Genomic DNA, 18,972 nt, shown 5'->3' on the forward strand with positions numbered 1-18,972 from the left:
ATGACCTAGTGCTTGCCTCACCTTTGTGCATATGGCTTATGTGGGATCTGGAGAGAGATTGAGCCTTGGGTCCTTAGGCTTTGCAGGTAAGCACTTTAACCACTAAGCCATCTCTCCAGTCTATAGCCCATTTAATAAAAATTTCATTTATTTATTTCAGAGAGAGAGAGGGAGAGAGAGGAAGAGGCAGACAGAGAGAGAATATGGGCGCACCAGGACCTCTAGCCACTGCAAACAAACTCCAGACATATTCACCACTTTGTGCATCTGGCTTATGTGGGTACTAGGGAATCGAACCTGGGTCCCTAGGTTTTGCAGGTAACCACCTTTGAAACTCCATTCTCCATCATATAACCTCCCTCTCTCAATCAGTCTCTCTTTTATTTTGATGTCATCATCTTTTCCTCCTATTATGATGGTCTTGTGTAGGTAGGAAGTATCAGGAACTCTGGGGATATCCAGGCCATTTTGTGTCTGGGGGGGAGCACATTGTAAGGAGTCCTACCCTTCCTTTGGCTCTTACATTCTTTCTGCCACCTCTTCTGCAATAAGACCCTGAGCCTTGGAAAGTGTGATAGAGATATTGCAGTACTGAGCACTCCGGTCACTTCTTTCCAGCACCATGATGCCTTCTGAATCATCCCAAGGTCACTGCCATCTGAAAAGAGAAGATTCTCTACCAAAAGGGAGAGTAGCATTAATAGAAGGGTATGAATATTAAGAGAAGTGCTTACTGGGCAGTTTGATAAGCATAGTCTATACATTTAGCCAGACATCAGCTGATGTTACACCCCTAGAGCTCATGACTACCCCTGTTTTAAGTTTTCAGTATCAGATATATTCCCTCCCATGGAGCAGGCCTCCAGTCTAATGAGAGGGCAGTTGGTTTCCACCATGATAGATGTGCCACTATTGCACCCGTTGACTCATTTGTCTTGGCTGGTCAAATATAAGGCTTGCAGTGTCCACTATTGAGTATCTTTCCTGGTGATTTCTCTTTTTCCCATTGAACTGCATGCAGAATGGCTTCTTCCAGCTTTCTGTTAGCTGGTCTACATGGAGGAGGTTATCAGCTCAGTGCCAGCAGGATTTCTCAGTGGCCTTGTAGCCCAAGTATGTGGAGTCTTCACCAATAAGGTCTTACCATGTATTCCTGGTGGGAAGCCAAGGGTCTTGACAATGGCCTATAATGTTTTGGGGGCATCAGGGACCTCCCTGGCCAACAACTCACTGGAAGGTATCCCATCCCTGGCATTGAAAATTTTCTTGCAACAATCTACAGCTCCTGAGTGTTCCATTGTCCAAAAAAGTAGGTTTCCATATGATTTATTTATATTCTCCTAGAATCAATGGCATTTCAAAGCCAGTGTGCAGTAAGCCCTGAAAGGTCTGATTATTTCCTTTTCCCCAGTGTACAGTTACCCTAGCAAAAAGCCACAGGTCCCTCTGAGGAAGGATAGGTGTAAGCTTAATATTGAAACTTTTGGGGGCTGTAGGAGGGTCCTTTCTTGAGGGGACCTGGCCACCCATTCAATCAAGGGGCTCAGGATCTGTAAACTGGCCCAAGTCTGGAAACTGATTAAGAGGTCTTGATTCTCTGTTGCTATAATTCAAAGTTCCTTTGCTCTAGAACTTTTCTGTTTATACAGATCAAGAAGAAACTCAGTAGGCTTCTTATCTATTGACTTCTGGTATCACCATGATTAATCAGCCAATTCCAAAGGTCCATATGAGTCAGGGTGTTGCTTTGTAGAAGGAGTTTGATAGGATTCCTTCATTTTCTATTTTATAGAAAAGTTTGGGAAGCAATAGTGTTCTTCTGTGAAGGTCTGGTAAAATTCACCAGTGAACCCATCTGGGTCTGGGCTTTTTTTAGTTGGGAGATTTTTTTTTTCGCCACTATAAAAATATTTTATTTTATTTATTTATTTTAGGAGGTGGAGAGGCAGATAGAGAATAGGTATGCCTCTGGCCACTGCTAACTCCAGAAACATTGTGCATCTGGCTTTATGTGGGTCCTGAGGAATCAAACTTGGATTCTTAGGCTTTATAAGCAAGCATCTTATCTGATGACCCGTCTCTCCAGTCCTTTTATTTATTTATTTATTTATTTATTATTTTTAATTTTTATTAACATTTTCCATGATTATAAAAACAATCCCATGGTAACTCCCTCCCTCCCCTCCTAGTTGGGAGATTTTTGATAACTGCTTGGATCTTCATACTTGTTATTTAAGTGATTAATCTCATCCCGATTTAATTTTGATAGGTCATATAAATCAAAGATATCATCCATTTTTTTCAGATTTTCAAACTTGGTGGAGTATATATTCATATAGTATGTCATTATGATTTTTTGAATTTCTCTGGTATTGTAATGGTGCCTTTTTTATCTCTACTTTTATTAATTTGTATCTCTTCTCTCTTTCGGTCAGATTTGGTAAGGGTTTATCAATCTTGTTTATTCTTTCAAAGAATCAACCCTTTATTTCATTGATACTTTTTTCTTTTTGTTTCTATTTCATTAATTTCTGCCCTAATCTGTTTTTTTTTCTTTTGAGAGAGAGAAAGAGAATGAATGGGTGTGTCAGGGCCTCTAGCAACTATAGACAATTGCAGACACATGTGCTACCTTGTACATCTAGTTTATGTGGATCTTGAGGAATCAAACCAAAATCCTTTTCTTTGCAGGCAAACGCCTCAACCACTAAGCCATCTCTCCAGCCCCTGTCCTAATCTTTTATTATTTCTTTCTGTCTACTGATATTTGGTTTGTGTTATTCTTTTTCCAAGGCCTTAAGGTGAAGCATTAAGTTGTTTACTTGGGACCTTTCTAATCTCTTAATATAGGCCCTTAAAGCTATAAATTTCCTTCTTCTGACTGCCTTCATTGTGTCCCATAGGTTTTGTTATGTTATGTTCTCATTATCATCTTGATTCAATTAATTTTTTATTTCCTTTTTGATTTCTTCAATGTGCCATTCGCCATTCAGTAGAGTACTGTTTAGTCTCCATGATTTTGTGTATGCTCTGTAGGGGTTTTTTTTGCTTTTGTTGCTGATTTGTAGTTTAATTCTATTGTGATCAGATAAAGGTGCAAAGAATTATTTCAGTTTTCCTGTATTTGTTAAGATTTTCTATGTGTTCTAGTATATGGTCTATTTCAGAGAATGTTCCGTGTGCTGCTGAGGAAAATGTGTCTTCTGCAGCATGTTGATGGGATGTTCTGTTGTACTGTGTGCACCCTTGGATTCTCTTTGTTGTGCTGTGGACTCGGCTGTATTCGGTAAATGTGCTGTTCTGATTGGTTGTGTTGGTTGCTGTGTAATTGAGAGTAGCCAAGATCCCTCGGAGTCCCTAGATCTCCAGCAGTTCTGGATGCTGTTGGACGAGGCTCTGGAAAATGCCTGGTATTCCAGAGCTACTCAGCTCAACCCTGCTGGCTTCTCCTTTAGGTTTCTTGACTTTGCAAGGAGACTAGTGTGAGTGGAAAATCTCTTCACTGGGGTTCTGCTTCTGTGGCTCAGGCAGGGCTGGGCCACGCATAGCTCTTCACAGCAGACCAGGGCCACAGGCACTCTTGGAGGAGCTAATTCTGGCTGCTCGTGTGTGGGCTAGAGGCTCTGGGTCTCTCCTGCTTCTCTGCTGTTGATAGTTCCTTATCCACCTTCACTCTCGTAGAAAGATGCTGCTTTGGCTTAACTGTGCTGCCATCTTAACTGGAAATACTGTATTTTTAAATAAAATTGAGCCAAGGACCCATCCATTCTGGGTACTTTTAGCATCGTAGGGTCTCACTCTAGCTTGGGAGACCTGGAATTCACTATGTAGTCTCAGGCTGGCCTCGAACTCACAGCAATCCTCCTAACTCAGCCTCCTAAGCACTAGGAATAAAGACATGTTTGTTTTTGGTAGCCATTGTTACAGTGCTTGCTTTCTTCCCTTCCATTTCAGGTAATTTGCTGGTGGTGGGATGGTGTGGACCAGTGCTATCTGCTTTTTCTATGTTGATTGGGTATCCTTTTACTGTTGTTTCGTCCTTAGTTTTAGTAGTCTTTCAGTGGCTCCTTTGGGGTTTTCTGTGTATGTGAGATCATGTTATCTACAGGTAGCGATGATTTGACTTTCTCTTCTAATTTAGATACCTTTTTTTCTTTCCCTGATTGCTCTGACTATGACTTCTAGTACTATGCTGAATAAAGGTAGTGAAAGTAGGCATCTTTTTCTTGTTCCATATTTAGAATGCTCTTAGCTTTTCCTCATTCAGTAGAATGTTAACTGTTGGCTTTTTGTATTTGGCCATTATATGTTTATCCATGCTTCTTCTGTATCTTATTTGTTCAGAGCTTTTATTATAAAGGGTCATTGAATTTTATGAATTTTCCTTTTTTATGTTTGTTTTTTCAAGGTAGGGTTTCACTCTAGCCCAGGTTTACCTGGAATTTACCATGTAGTCTCAGAATGGCCTCAAATTCACATTAATCCTCCTACCTCTGCCTCTTGAGTGCTGAAATTAAAGGCGTGTGCCACCATGCCTGGCTTTGAAGTTCTTTTCCTGTGTTGAGATGATTATATGACGTTTTGGGGAGGTGTGCAGAGGTCAACATTAGATGTCTCCCTCTGTGGCTGTGTACCTTATTTATTTAGACAGGGTCACTCACTGAACCCAGAGCCAGCTTGCCCTGAGAATCCTTCTGTCTTCACCTCCCAAGCAATGGGATTACAGACACAAACCTCCACACTTTGGCACTGGCACTCTAAACTCAGGACCCCCATGGCAAGTGCTTAGCTCTTTCGCTAGCCTCTGATGATATATATATTTGTTCTTCATTGTGTTGATGTCTTATACTCCATTTTCAACTTTTAATTAAAAAAGCTCCATACATACAGACAATAAAGCATGATCATAATCTCCTGCCTTTTCTCACCACTGAGTCCCTTCTTCTTTCCAACTAGTCTGTCTTCTATTTTGATGTCATCTTTTCGTATTACGCAGGCCTTGTATAGGTAATGTCAGCCACTAAGGTCATAACAATCATGGTGGCCACTTTGTGTCTAGAAGAAAGTATTGCAAAATACTTCTCCCTTTCCTTTGGTTCCTTATATTCTTTTTTATTAATCTTTTATTTATGAGAGAAAGAGAAAGAGAATGGGCATGTCCAGCCACTGCATATGAACTCCAGATGCATGTGTCACCATGTGCATATGGCTTATGTGGGTTCTGGGGAATTGAATCTGGGTCTGTAGGCTTTGCAGGCAAACACCTTCACTGCTAAGCCATCTCTCTGGCCCTCTTACATTCTTTTTTGTTTGTTTGTTTTGTTTTGAGGTAGGGTCTCATTCCAGCCTGGCTGACTTGTAATTCACTATATAGTCTCAAGCTGGCCTTGAAATCACAGTAATCCTCCTACCTCTGCCTCCCAAGTGTTGGGATTAAAGGTGTGCACTACCGCACCTAGCTCTTTTTTAATGAGACAGAGAGAGAGAGAGAAAATGGGTGTGCCAGGGCCTCCAGCAACTGCAATTGAACTCCAGATGCATGTGACACCTTGTGTGCACGTGTGACCTTGCACTTGCCTCACCTTGTGCGTCTGGTCTACCTGGGACCCGCAGAATCGAACGTGGGTCCTTAGGCTTTGCAGGCAAATGTCTTAACCACTAAGCCACCTCAGCCCCCTCTTATTATTTTGGTTTTTCACTTTAGCCCAGGCTGACCTGGAATTTTCAACATATTCTCAGGGAGGCCTTGAACTCATGGTGATCCTCTTACCTCTGCCTCCCAGGTGGTATGATTAAAGGATTGCACCACCACACCTGGCTACATTATTTATACTACCTCTTCTTCATTGCCCATTCAGCCTTGGAGGGTATGATAGAGATGTCTTACATAGTGCTGAACACACCACTGTCATTTCTTTTATTTAAGAGAAAAAGAGAGAATGAATATTAATGGGCGTGCCTAGGCCACCTGCCACTGTAGATGAACTCCAGATGTCCACTGCTTTGTGCATCTGGCTTTATTTATCTGGGCACTTGGGAATTGAGCCTCACTGTCAGACCTTACAAGCAAGCACCTTTTTTTTTTTTTAATTTTAAAATATTTATTTATTTGAGAGAGAGAGAGAAGCAGAGAAGATCAGTGCACCAGGGTCTCTGGCTGCTGGAAACATTCCAGATGCATGCACCATCATGTGCATCTGTCTTACATGGGTACTGGGAATCAAACCTGGGTCCTTTGGCTTTGCTGGCAAGCGCCTTAACCACTAAGCAATCTGTCTAGCCCATTTATCCTGGTTTTCTTTTTTTTAATTTTTATTAACATTTTCCATGATTATAAAATATATCCCATGGTAATTCCCTCCCTCCCCACCCCCACACTTTCCCATTTGAAATTCCATTCTCCATCATATTACCTCCCCATTACAATCATTGTAATTACATATATACAATATCAACCTATGAAGTATCCTCCTCCCTTCCTTTCTCTACCCTTTATGTCTCCTTTTTAACTTACTGGCCTCTGCTACTAAGTATTTTCATTCTCACGCAGAAGCCCAGTCATCTGTAGCTAGGATCCACATATGAGAGAGAACATGTGGCGTTTGGCTTTCTGGGCCTTGGTTACCTCACTTAGTATAATACTTTCCAGGTCCATCCATTTTTCTGCAAATTTCATAACTTCATTTTTCTTTACCGCTGAGTAGAACTCCATAGTATAAATGTGCCACATCTTCATTATCCACTCATCTGTTGAGGGGCAGCTAGGCTGGTTCCATTTCCCAGCTATTATAAATTGAGCAGCAATAAACATGGTTGAGCACGTACTTCTAAGGAAATGAGATGAGTCCTTTGGATATATGCCTAGGAGTGCTATAGCTGGGTCATATAGTAGATCAATCTCTAGCTGTTTTAGGAACCTCCACACTGTTTTCCACAATGGCTGGACCAGATTGCATTCCCACCAGCAGTGCAGAAGGGTTCCTTTTTTTCCACATCCCCGCCAACATTTATGATCATTTGTTTTCATGATGGTGGCCAATCTGACAGGAGTGAGATGGAATCTCAATGTAGTTTTAATCTGCATTTCCCTGATGACTAGTGATGTAGAACATTTTTTTAGATGCTTATATGCCATTCGTATTTCTTCCTTTGAGAACTCTCTATTTAGCTCCATAGCCCATTTTTTGATTGGCTTGTTTGATTCCTTATTATTTAACTTTTTGAGTTCTTTGTATATCCTAGATATTAATCCTCTATCAGATACATAGCTGGCGAAGATTTTTTCCCATTCTGTAGGTTGCCTCTTTGCTTTATTCACTGTGTCCTTTGCGGTGCAAAATCTTTGTAATTTCATTAGGTCCCAGTGGTTAATCTGTGGTTTTATTGCCTGAGCAATTGGGGTTGTATTCAGAAAGTCTTTGCCAAGACCATTATGTTGAAGGGTTTCCCCTACTTTTTCCTCTAGCAGTTTCAGAGTTTCCGGTCTGATGTTAAGGTCTTTAATCCATTTGGACTTAATTCTTGTGCATGGAGAGAGAGAAGAATCTATTTTCATCTTTCTGCAGATATATATCCAGTTTTCAAAACACCATTTTTTTTGTTTTGTTTTGTTTTGTTTTTCGAGATAGGGTCTCACTGTAGCCCAGGCTGACCTGGAATTCACTATGGAGTCTCAGTGTGGCCTCGAACTCATGGTGATCCTCCTACCTCTGCCTCCCCGAGTGCTGGGATTAAAGGCATGCGCCACCACGCCCGGTGAACTGTATTTTTCATTTCTGCTAAGTGAGTACATTTTAGCTGCTCTTGCCACACAAACTATGAAATGAGTAACTCTGAGATCATAAATTTCTTAATTTGCTTCACTGTTGGAACTGTTTTCCTATTTAATCTATATTCTACCATTGTAGACCTTGAATACACACAACATTTTTTTTTTTAAGGTAGAAAAGGTACTATAGCTGGGTGTCGTGGCCCATGCCTTTAATCCCAGCATTCACAGGCAGAAGAAGTAGGAGGATCCCTGTGAGTTTGAGGCTAGCTTGGAACTTACACAGTGAGTTTCAGGTTAACGTGGGCTAGAGTGAGACCTTACATCAAAAAATAAATAAATAAAAGGTACACGATGCAGACATAACAGAAGCAGTGCTAAATTTACCTCACTTATATGGCTGCTGGATTTAAAATCAGTTAATCTGTATAGAGATTTTGGAATTGTCTTTCATGTATTGCATTTACTCAGTGAAATTAACTAGCCCTGTACTTAAAAAATATATATTTGTTTACAAATATTGAGGGAGAGAGAGAGAGAATGGGCATGCCAGGGTCTCCAGCTGTTGCAAATGCACTCCAGATGCATGTGCCACCTGTGCATCTTGCTTTATGTGGGTGCCGGGGCAGGCAAGTGCCTTAATTGCTGAACCATCTCTCCAGCCCCTATACTTCAACCCTTGTTCCTGAGTGGGTCATGTGACTTTCCCACTGAGACTGTCTCTGGCCTAACTGTAAATATTTTACCTTTTATGCTTTCTGATTTCACATAATTCATTGACTGCTATGGGTACTGTTAGCTTCTGACCTTATTTTGAATCTCTTTTTGATGCCTCTGCCTAATGAAAATTTGTGAATTATTTTATGCTGAAGTAATTAATCTCCTTTGACCATAGTCTTAACAAACTAAATGACATTCTCCTTTTTGATTTTTTTGGGGGGCTTTTATGCAAATATCCAGACACTTCAGAATTCTTCCTTTATAAATTACTATCCTAATAGTAGGTGAATATAGATTTCAACTATCACTTGGCACTGTGGGTTTGCTATAGATTAGATGGGGGTGTATACAGCCTTTTATAAAATTACTTTAGCTGGGTGTGGTGGTGCATGCCATTAATCCCAGCACTCAGGAGGCCGAGGTAGAGGATTGCTGTGAGTTTGAGGCTAACCTAAGACTACAGAGTGAATTCCAGGTCAGACTGGGATTGAGTAAGATTCTACTTCAAAAAAATAAAACAAAAAAGTGCATCCTTATTTATAAAAAAAGCAATAAATATAATTTTTTTAAATTAACATTAAGCCAGGTGTGGAGGCACAACCCTTAAATCCCAGCATTTGGGAGGCAGAGGTAAGAGGATCACTGTAAGTTCAAGGCTACCTTGAGACTACATAGTGAATTCCAGGTCAGCCTTGGCTAGAGCAAGACCCTGCCTTGAACAACCAAAAAAGAAAAAAAGATATTATACAGCAAATTAAACGTTTGTGTGGTTATGCATGCAGACAGACTAATATATATCATGGAACATGTGTGATTGTCAGAACAAGCTTAGAGTTGGGTCCTTGCTCTCTGCTTTGTTTGAGGAGGCACGATCTTGTGTTGCTCCCCACTATGTAGTCCAGGCTGGTCGGCCCATGAGTTTCTAGGGTGCTCCAGTCTCTCCTCCCATCTTGCTGTAGTAGGACTGAGATTATAGACAATTGCAGCTATATCTGACTTTTATATGTCTTCTGGGGATCCCAACTCAAATTGTCATGATTATACACACTGAACCATCTCTCTAGCCACCTTTGCTCCTGCTCCTATGATTACTAACTACTGCTAATAGTATTATTATTGATACCATGTTTGTTTGTTTTTTTTTTTTAATTTTAGGGAGAGTAAGAGAGAGAGGCAGATAGAATTGACACACCAGGGCCTCAGCCACTGCAGTTGAACTCCAGCTGCTTGCACCACCTAGTGGACATGTGTAGCCTTGTGCTTGCCTTACCTTTGTGTGTCTGGCTAATGTGGGATCTGGAGAGTAGAACATGGGTCCTTAAGCTTTGCAGGCAAGCGACTTAACCACTAAGCCGTCTCTCCAGTTTTTGAAATAGAGTCTCACTTTGTAGTCCAACTAGCCTTGAGCTCTCAGTACACCTACCTTTGCTTCCCCAGTGCTGAGATTACAAATACACTGTCATACCTAGCTTCCCTTTGGATTTTGTGACAGTGTGCTGATGTATGTTAGTTATACAGGAATGAAGAACACCTCAGAAAGCTAGCTCTTCTGCTTCCTTTAGCTTCTTGGGAAGGCTCTTTGCTTTATGATTGAAGGGTTAAAATAATTACAATGATTATATTGATTCAGGTCAGATCCACTCAAAATGTTGTTTCTTTAGATAACTAGAATTGAGGTGATTTTGAATTGAATTTGGTATTCTACCCATAAGCTAGTGTACCTGGGTATTATAAGCCTTTCAGAATTGACTAGCCTTAACAAGGTATGATAAAATGGCCATTCCCCTTTAGAACATGTTAAAGATAAAGTATTATTTGGTAGAAATATCTAGTCTATTTTCTCCATTAAATATGGAGCTTAATTGTGAGAGTTTAAAAACTAATCCCTTTCTGTTTTCTTAATATTTAATTTTTACTTATTTGACAGAGAAAGAGGGAGAGAGAATGAGAGAATGGGCACACCAGGGCCTCCAGCTGTGTGCACCCACTTGTACATCTGGCTAATGTGGGTCCTGGGGAATCAAACCTGGGTCCTTTGGCTTTTCAGGCAAATGCCTTACCCACTAAGCCACCTTCCAGCCCTCTTTTATTATTTTTTTAAATTTTTATTTATTTATTTTTTTTTTGGTTTTTCAAAGTAAGGTTTCATACTAGCCTAGGCTGACCTGTAATTCACGATGTAGTCTCAGAATAGCTCCAAACTCATGGAGATCCTCCTACCTCTGCCTCTTAAGTGCTGGATTTAAAGGTGTGCGCCATCACACCTGTCTAAAAATAATCCGTTTTTTGACATGGGCATGGTGACTCACACTCAGGAGGCTGAGGTAGGATAATTGCTGTGAGTATAAAACCAGACTAGGGCAGAGTGAGTTCTAGGTTAGTCTGTGCTAGAATGAGACTTTTGCTTAAAAGAAAAATAATAATCCCTTTCTTATAAATTTTACCTGACAGTAACAAAACTGTAATTTCTTGTATATTCTTTTTCATTTCTTTCTAACAGGTTGTTCCTTCCAACAGCTGCTAATGAACTTTAAGAGCTCTCTTTATGACTGAGTGATTGCCACCACTTAGCAGGAGTAGGAAGTTAAATCCAGATTAATGGCAGCCATGTTGTTCTGATTGTTCAATAGGCAGTGAAGTCAGCTGTGCAGACCATCACTGTTGGAGGAGTGAGCGCATCACAGTTTAAGACAATTATTCCTCTGGCAACTGCTCCCAATGTTCAGCAGATTCAAGTGCCTGGAAGCAAGTTTCATTATGTCCGACTTGTTACTGCCTCAACAGCCAGTAGCTCAACTCAGCCAGTTAGTCAGAATACCAGTGTAAACACTCAGCCTCTTCAGCAAGGTTAGTAACCTTTTTTTAAACAGTAATGAATGTTTTGAATATTATTAACGTTCCAAAATCCTGATTGTGACATTTAAGCTCTCAGTTTGAACCAGCCACTATTATAGTAGGCAATGAAATAGAATCATATATGTGTAAAATTCTACTGGAAGTTGGTAGCTAGAAGTGTGCTGTAATGCCATATAATCATAAATATTCGTCAGGTTAGCTATTTTACTCTTAACTTAAAATGCCACTATTTCTGCCACTGGGATCCATTTTAGATGGAACCAAAAAACTTTTTTTTGATTTCTGAGCTCTATAGCTCCTTGATAAAACTGGTTTCAGTTGAAATAACAAATAGTCAAGATGTAAATGAATAAGAATTTAGCATTTAAGTTTCACCGTATTTTGAATGATAAAGTGACCTAAATATTTGTCATTGTGTGCAATTGTATTTTTCTAGAAGATAGCCCTCTTTGATGTCCTTTTTCTTCTGTGTTTATGCTTAGTCCTTCCTGCCACCTGACACACATGTATAATGTTAGTCATATTTATCTACTTTGTAGAGGAAAAAATGGGCGGGGTGAAAGGATCAGAATAGTTTGTAGTTCCACTGGAGCCTGATTTTTCTTTTGGAAGGCTGCTGTATGCCCAACAATGTCAAAGAATTATTGATAGCTAGTGAGGGATTTATTATTTCTTAGAAGTAACTAGAAGGGTTGAGATGTAGTTCAGTGATAGAATGCTTGCCTGACATGCCCAAGACCCTGAGTAAGATGCCTTTAGCAACACAAACCAAACAGAAATTAATGCAAGAATTATTCTTTCATTTTCTTAAGAGTACAGAGGTTTAGAACCACCTATTATTATTTAACAGCTGTTTTTCCTATAAAAGGAAACTATAAAAACTATAGAAGGGAAAATTACCTTTTTTTGGACAAATTACTAAAGGGAGGAGATGAATAAGTAATATTTTGTGGGCTGAGAGATGGCTCGGGGATTAAGAGAACTTCCTGTGCAAGCATGAAGATCTGGGAGACCACTGGAGTTTGAGCTCTAAGACCTACATAAATAGTTGGGCATGGCCACACATGTTTGTTACCCCAGTTACATAGAGAGCTGAGGCCCAAGAGTCACCAGAGCTCATGAAAACAAAGGGCAAAGGGCTGGGCATGGTGGCACATGCCTTTAATCCCAGCACTGGAGAGACAGAGGTAGGAGGATCACCATGAGTTCACCCTGAGACTACATAATGAATTCCAGGTTAGGCTGAGCTAGAGGGAGACCCTACCTTGAAAACTCCTCCCCCCCCAACAAGAAAAGGGCTGGAGAGATGGCTTAGCTAAGGTACTTGCCTGCGAAGCCTAAGGACCCATGTTTGTCTCTACAGATACCACATAAGCCAGATGCACCAAGGTGAGGCAAGTGCAAGGTCACACATGCCCACTAGGTGGTGCAAGCGTCTGGAGTTGGACTTTTGTGGCTGAGGCACTTGTGTGCAAATTCTCTGTCTAATGTATAATCAAAACAAAAAATTATTGCTATCATGCTGGCCTTTCTATTTATTTACTGTTCAGAGGAGTTTATATCTCACTATCTCGGTCTTTTTTTCAGACCAGTCTTCGAGCTTTACTCCTCCACTTCAGCTTTACTTGTGTATAAATGAAAACCAAAAAATATTCTTTGTCTTCTTTTTTAAAAAAATATTTATTTACTTATTTATTTGAAAGTGATAGACAGGGAGAGAAAGAGGCAGAGAGAGAGAGAGAGAGAGAGAGAGGGAGGGAGGGAGGGAGAGAATGGGCACGCCAGGGCCTCCAGCCATTGCAAAGGAACTCCAGATGCGTGGGTCCTGGGGAAACGAGCCTCGAACCGGGGTCCTTAGGCTTCACAGGCAAGAGTTTAACTGCTAAGCCATCTCTCCAGCCCATTCTTTGTCTTCTTTAATCCCCCCTTCAGGACTGTGGAAATGGAAGCAGAGTTTTCAGAATTACACTTGATTGGCCTTGGACCAGCTTCTGTGGTCAGTCGAGAGCCAGCCTTTTCCAAAAATTGCATCACAGCATTTGTGTGTCTTGTTTCATCATCTCTTCAAACCAGCTCACCTTTGAGGTTTTAGTTCTGATAGTCATCTTTATTTTCCTGGTCCTTGGAAAGCTCTGCAGTGATGCTCTTTCTTCCCTTGTATCTACCATTGTTGGCAAATCATTTTCCTTCCCTTCCACCAGGTCTCTTGCATCCATTCCTTGGCTCTCATTCCAGCTGCTGGCACCCCAGTCTCTCAGTGTTTGCACTCTTCTGACTTGTCTCATCTCCTCCCCTTCCAGGCTTCTGTCTGCATAGCCATAGCACTGTGTGCTGTGTCTTCTCCGCCACCTGCCTAACAATTAGGGCTTATCATATTTCATGCATTTTCCATATTTCCATTGTATTCCGATAAAATACCTATTCCTTCTCCCTTGATATCTCATAGCAGCTTATCTTTTTCAGTAGTGTTTCTTCTATTTGAGTTCTTACCTAAGCTGCCCTAGATGTAATCTTGAGAGCAGATGCATCTGTCTTTATGTGGATACTGGGAAATCAAACCTGGATCATTAGGCATTGCAGGCATGCACCTTAACCACTGAGCCATCTCTCCATCTTCACAGCAACTTGTATTGAGCACTTGGTATTTGTTGGGCATTACTCTAATCCATTCCAAAAATCGGCATATTTAATCTTACAGCTTGTTATGGTCATTACTACCCAAGAACAGGCAGATAGCCTGAATGGTTAGAAAGTAGAACTTGGATTTGAACCCCCTGGGTCTTCTGATTTTAGAACCTATATCCTTTTTTTTTTCTTTTCCTTTTTCATTTCATTTCATTTCATTTCCTTTTTTCTTTCTTTTTTTTTTTTTTTTTTCAAGGTAGGGTCTCTCTCTAGCTCAGGGTGACGTGGAATTCACTATGGAGTCTCAGGGAGGCCTCGAGCTCACGACAGTCCTCCAGCTCACGGCAGTCCTCCTACCTCTGCTCCCGAGTGCTGGGATTAAAGGCATGTGCCACTGTGCCCAGCTTTCACTTACTTTTGAGTGCATATGTGCCTGCAGGCCAGAGATTCTATCAGGTGTGTCTTCTTGATGGCTCTCCACTTCCTTTCCTGAGGCAGTGTCTCTCAGTTGAGACAAAACTCATTGATTCAGCTAGTCTAGCAGCCAGTTTGCCTTGGGGATCACTGATCTGTCTCTGCCTCCCAAGCATTGGATTTGCAGGCAGGTTACTACATGAGCCTGGCATTTATGTGAATGCTGGGGATCTTGACTTGAGACCTCAGGCTTGTATAGCAAACACTGTATCCACTGAACCATCTCTGCATTTTCAGAACCCATATGTTTTGCCTCTCCATATTTGTTCTGTAAATACTCAGTTATACAAGCATGGTACTCTTTTTGGCTTGAATAGAAATATAGAAATTAGAAATAGTAGCATAGCCAAGTATGGTGGCACATTCCTTTAATCCCAGCACTTGGGAAGCAGAGGTAGGAGGATCCCTGTGAGTTTGAGGCTATCCTGGGTCTACGTAGTGAATTCCAGGTCATCCTGAGCTAGAGTAAAACCCTATCTTGAACAACACCCCTTCCCCCAGGAAAAAAAAAAAAAAAGCTGTGCACCATCACGCCCAGCCTGAGTGTAAGCTTTCTGAGTACAGACAATGCATGTCAACAGGACACCTTGGAGCTACAGGTATTCTGTCATAATTTTTAGTTACTTCAGAGTAAAGCTGGTAGATGAGTAACTATCGATTAAGTATTGCTCAGAACACACAGTGCCTCAAGCTCTTTTTTATGGGTAACTTGAGACATAAGTATTCTTAAGAGTTTTGAGCACTATTTTCTATAAGTAAATTGTTTTTCTTTTTTTTTTTTTCTTTTACAAAGCAAAACCAGTGGTTGTTAATACCACCCCAGTACGGATGTCGGTTCCATTTGTCCCAGCTCAGGCTGTCAAACAAGTGAGTATCATGCAATCACACAACTTGTCAGCTTTTCCCAAATGATATTTGACTTTTTTATTTATTTATTTTTATTTTTTGATTTTTAACTTTTTGTTTATTATTTATTTATTTGAGAGCAAGAAACAGAGAGAGAGAGAGAAAGAGAGAGAGAGAGAGAATGGGTACACCAGGGCCTCCAACCACTGCAGATGAACTCCAGATACATTCACCACCTTGTGCATCTGGCTTATGTGGGTTCTGGGGAATTGAGCCTTGAATTGGGATCCTTATGCTTCACACGCAAGCTCTTAAAAGCTAAGGCATCTCTCCAATGGCTTTTTAATTTTGATTTTTATTTATGTATCTAGTTTTTTGAGGTAAGGTCTCACTCTAGCTCAGGCTGACCTGGAATTCACTGTGTAGTCTCAGGGTGGTCTCAAACTCACAGTGATCCTCCTACCTCCGCCTTCTGAGTGCTGGGACTAAAGGCGTGCTCCACCATGCCCGGCTTGACTTTTTTTTAATTTGAAATTAAGTCTTAGGTACAAGAGGTTTGTTCTGAACTGAGAAACTACAAAGTTTACTTTGAGTTTATTATCACAAAATATCCTCTCTTTTAGGTTGTTCCAAAACCAATCAATTCAACTTCGCAGATTGTAACTACTAGCCAGCCACAGCAGCGGCTTATCATGCCTGCCACACCACTGCCACAGATCCAGCCCAACCTCACCAACCTGCCACCGGGTACCGTCCTGGCACCAGCTCCAGGAGCAGGGAATGTGGGCTATGCCGTGCTTCCTGCTCAGTATGTCACTCAGGTGTGTGCAGAGACTGAAGTTACCGTATTGCCAAAGTGATCATTGAGTCCAGATGCCTAGCTCTACCACACTGTGAAGCCATCCAGAAACATGTAACTTAGGTTAAAATGCCCTTTTTTTGGGTGGGGGGAAGTTGGTTTCAAGTTAAGGTCTCACCAACTGGAATTCAGGGTGGCCTCGAACTCAATGGCAGTCCTTTTACCTCTGCTTCCCAAGTGCTGGGAAAGGGAGAGAAAATGGGCGCTCCAGGGCCTCTAGCCACTGCAAACGAACTGAACTCAACAAGTGCACCCCCTTGTGCATCTGGCTAATGTGGGTCCTGGGGAATCAAACCTGGGTCCTTTGGCTTTGCAGGCAAATTCCTTAACCGCTAAGCCATCCCTTCAGCCCAAAGCTCCATAATACTATCATTAACCTTTGTTTTGTGTGTGTGTGTGTGTGTGTGTGTGTGTGTGTGTGTGTGTATAATTTTTTTGTGTGATGGGTAGAGGGAGAAAGAATTGGCATGCCTGTACCTCTAGCCACTGCAACCATAATCCAGATGCATGCACTACTTTGTGCATCTGACATATTGTACTGGGCTTTCGAATCTGTGCTGTCAGGCTTTGTAAGCAAGCACTTTTAACCACTGAGTCCTCTTTCCAACCCCACAGATGTGCTGCTATTCATTATTGTATCTGAGGGTATTGTCCAGTTTTACAAATGTGCCTTTCTTTACATATAGCTACAGCAGTCTTCGTTCGTGTCTATAGCAAGCAACTCTAACTTTACTGGGACATCGGGCATCCAGACTCAGGCAAGGCTTCCATTCAATGGGTGAGTCTTTTAAAGATATGTAAGTTCAATTATTGGATCAGCTTAAAGACAATAGTAAATAGATGTAGTCCAAATATATCACATTTGATTTTTCTTCCTATTTGTCTATAGTACTCTTTATTTTGAAATATATCAATTTACAGAAATAATCACTAGTTAAAAGGCTCCCTAATATTGTTCTCCCTCTCATTTTAAAGATTTGTATAATGCTAGCTCTTTCTTTAACTGTGTTAGGCTTTTTCCTTGTTGTTACTGTTTTCTAATTTGTTCATTGCTGTCTTTGTGCTGGGAGCTTGTGGGCAGTGCTCAGTTAATGCAAGAGAACTGGGCTGTGCCCACTGCCCATTCTGCTGCCACAAGCCCATTTCCTGCTAATTAAATCCTAAGAGTTTTGAGCTATTTTCAACCTTTGTTTTCTCAGAGGGAAGAGTATTTGCAGTTTCTTTAGCAGTCACTAATGACTTTCAAATGAAAATACAAACAGAACAACCTAGTAGAGGTCTTTTAGAAGTGAATGCACTGTTTAATTTTTATTTTAGGGAGAATTTATACATTGGAGACTTTTGTAGTTTAAAATACTTATTTTTAATTGATTAAAATGTATCTTTTGTTTCTGGATAGCATAATCCCATCAGAGTCTGCCAGTCGGCCCAGAAAGCCCTGTAATTGCACAAAATCGCTGTGTTTGAAATTGTGAGTAGTTTTACTATTACTGCTTACGTGGTAACTAGAAGTGCTCTTAGAAATAAGTGAGGGACTAGGAAGATAGTAGACTTGGCAAAGTACTTGCCTTGCAAGCATAAGATCCTGATTTTGATCCCTGGTACCCAAGTAAAAATGCCAGGCACCTATAATCATAGCACTGGGAAGGTACATGGCATACCTAAGGAATGACACCCAAGGTTGTCCTCTAGCCATACACCAAGTCAAAAAACAAAAAGCAAAAACAAAAAAAAAAAAACAAACAAAGAAGAGGCCTGATGTACGCCTTCGATCCCAGTACTTGGGAGGCAGAGGTAGGAGGATTGCTGTGAGTTCAAGGCCATCCTGAGACTACTTAGTGATTTCCAGGTCAGCCTGGGCTAGAGCCAGACCCTACCTCCAGTCCTCCCCATCCCCCCCAAAAAATGTAAGCTGGAGGCTGGGAGATAAGTGTTTAGTTGATAAGTACTTGCCATCTAAGCATTAGGGTCTAAATTTGATCCTTAGATTCAATATAATAAAATCTGGGCCACCCACTTATAATCCCAGCCCTGAGGTAGCAGACAGGAGGATCTCTCCATCTTTCTGGCCAGCTAGTCTAATCTACTGGGCAAGCTCCAGGCCAATGAGAGACCTTGTCTAATAAAAAGGAGCCGTTATGAACAATACCCACAGTTGTCTCCTGGCCTAGGCCCACATATGCATGCTCACACACACTAAATCACACACACTAACTAAGGCTGAGGCAGTATAGCTTAGGCTGTCAGTAAAGCTCTTGCTGTGTCTAAGCATGGAGACCTGTGTTTGATTTCCTGTACCCAATAAAAGTGGCATACACCTATAATCCCAGTGCTAGGGAGTTAGAGACCCTACGTTTAAAAACCAATAAAATAAAATAAAACAAATGTCGTACATGCTGGCACACGCCTCACCCCCCACCCCTCTCTCACAAAACCCTCAAGTGTTGGGATTTCAGGCATTCACCACTGCATCCAGCCAGCTTGCTTCATTCATTCTGAGTGTGTGCTGTGCTGCTGTTTTATTTATTTATTTTTTCTTTTCTTTCTTTCTTCTTTTTTTTTTTAAATTTTTTTTTTGAGGTAGGGTTAGGTTAGGGTTTCACTCTAGCTCTGCCTGACCTGGAATTTACTGTGTAGTCTCAGTGTGGCCTTGAACTCATGGTGATCCTCCTACCTCTGCCTCCCAAGTGCTGGCATTAAAGGCATGCACCAGGCTTGAGGGATGGCTTAGCAGCTAAGGCATTTGCCTGCAAAGCCAAAGGACCTAGGTTCGATTCCCCAGGACCTATGTTAGCCAGATGCACAAGGGGGTGCAGGCATCTGG

At 41.2% G+C, this 18,972-nt stretch overlaps 1 protein-coding gene across 5 annotated transcripts in view; it reads left to right on the forward strand.

Moving 5' to 3' along the window:
* Lin54 (lin-54 DREAM MuvB core complex component) overlaps positions 1-18,972 on the forward strand; it is a 73,724-nt gene that overhangs the window by 42,415 nt on the left and 12,337 nt on the right. For all 5 annotated transcript variants that reach the window (XM_004653391.3, XM_004653393.3, XM_045144115.1 and 2 more), the window contains exons 5-9: positions 11,119-11,335; positions 15,237-15,310; positions 15,913-16,110; positions 16,835-16,926; positions 17,548-17,619. In XM_004653391.3, coding sequence (XP_004653448.1) covers positions 11,119-11,335; positions 15,237-15,310; positions 15,913-16,110; positions 16,835-16,926; positions 17,548-17,619 — 653 coding nt within the window. The remainder of the gene's footprint in view (positions 1-11,118; positions 11,336-15,236; positions 15,311-15,912; positions 16,111-16,834; positions 16,927-17,547; positions 17,620-18,972) is intronic.

This window comes from Jaculus jaculus, chromosome 2 (genome assembly GCF_020740685.1).
Source record: "Jaculus jaculus isolate mJacJac1 chromosome 2, mJacJac1.mat.Y.cur, whole genome shotgun sequence".
Lineage (NCBI taxonomy): Eukaryota > Metazoa > Chordata > Mammalia > Rodentia > Dipodidae > Jaculus > Jaculus jaculus.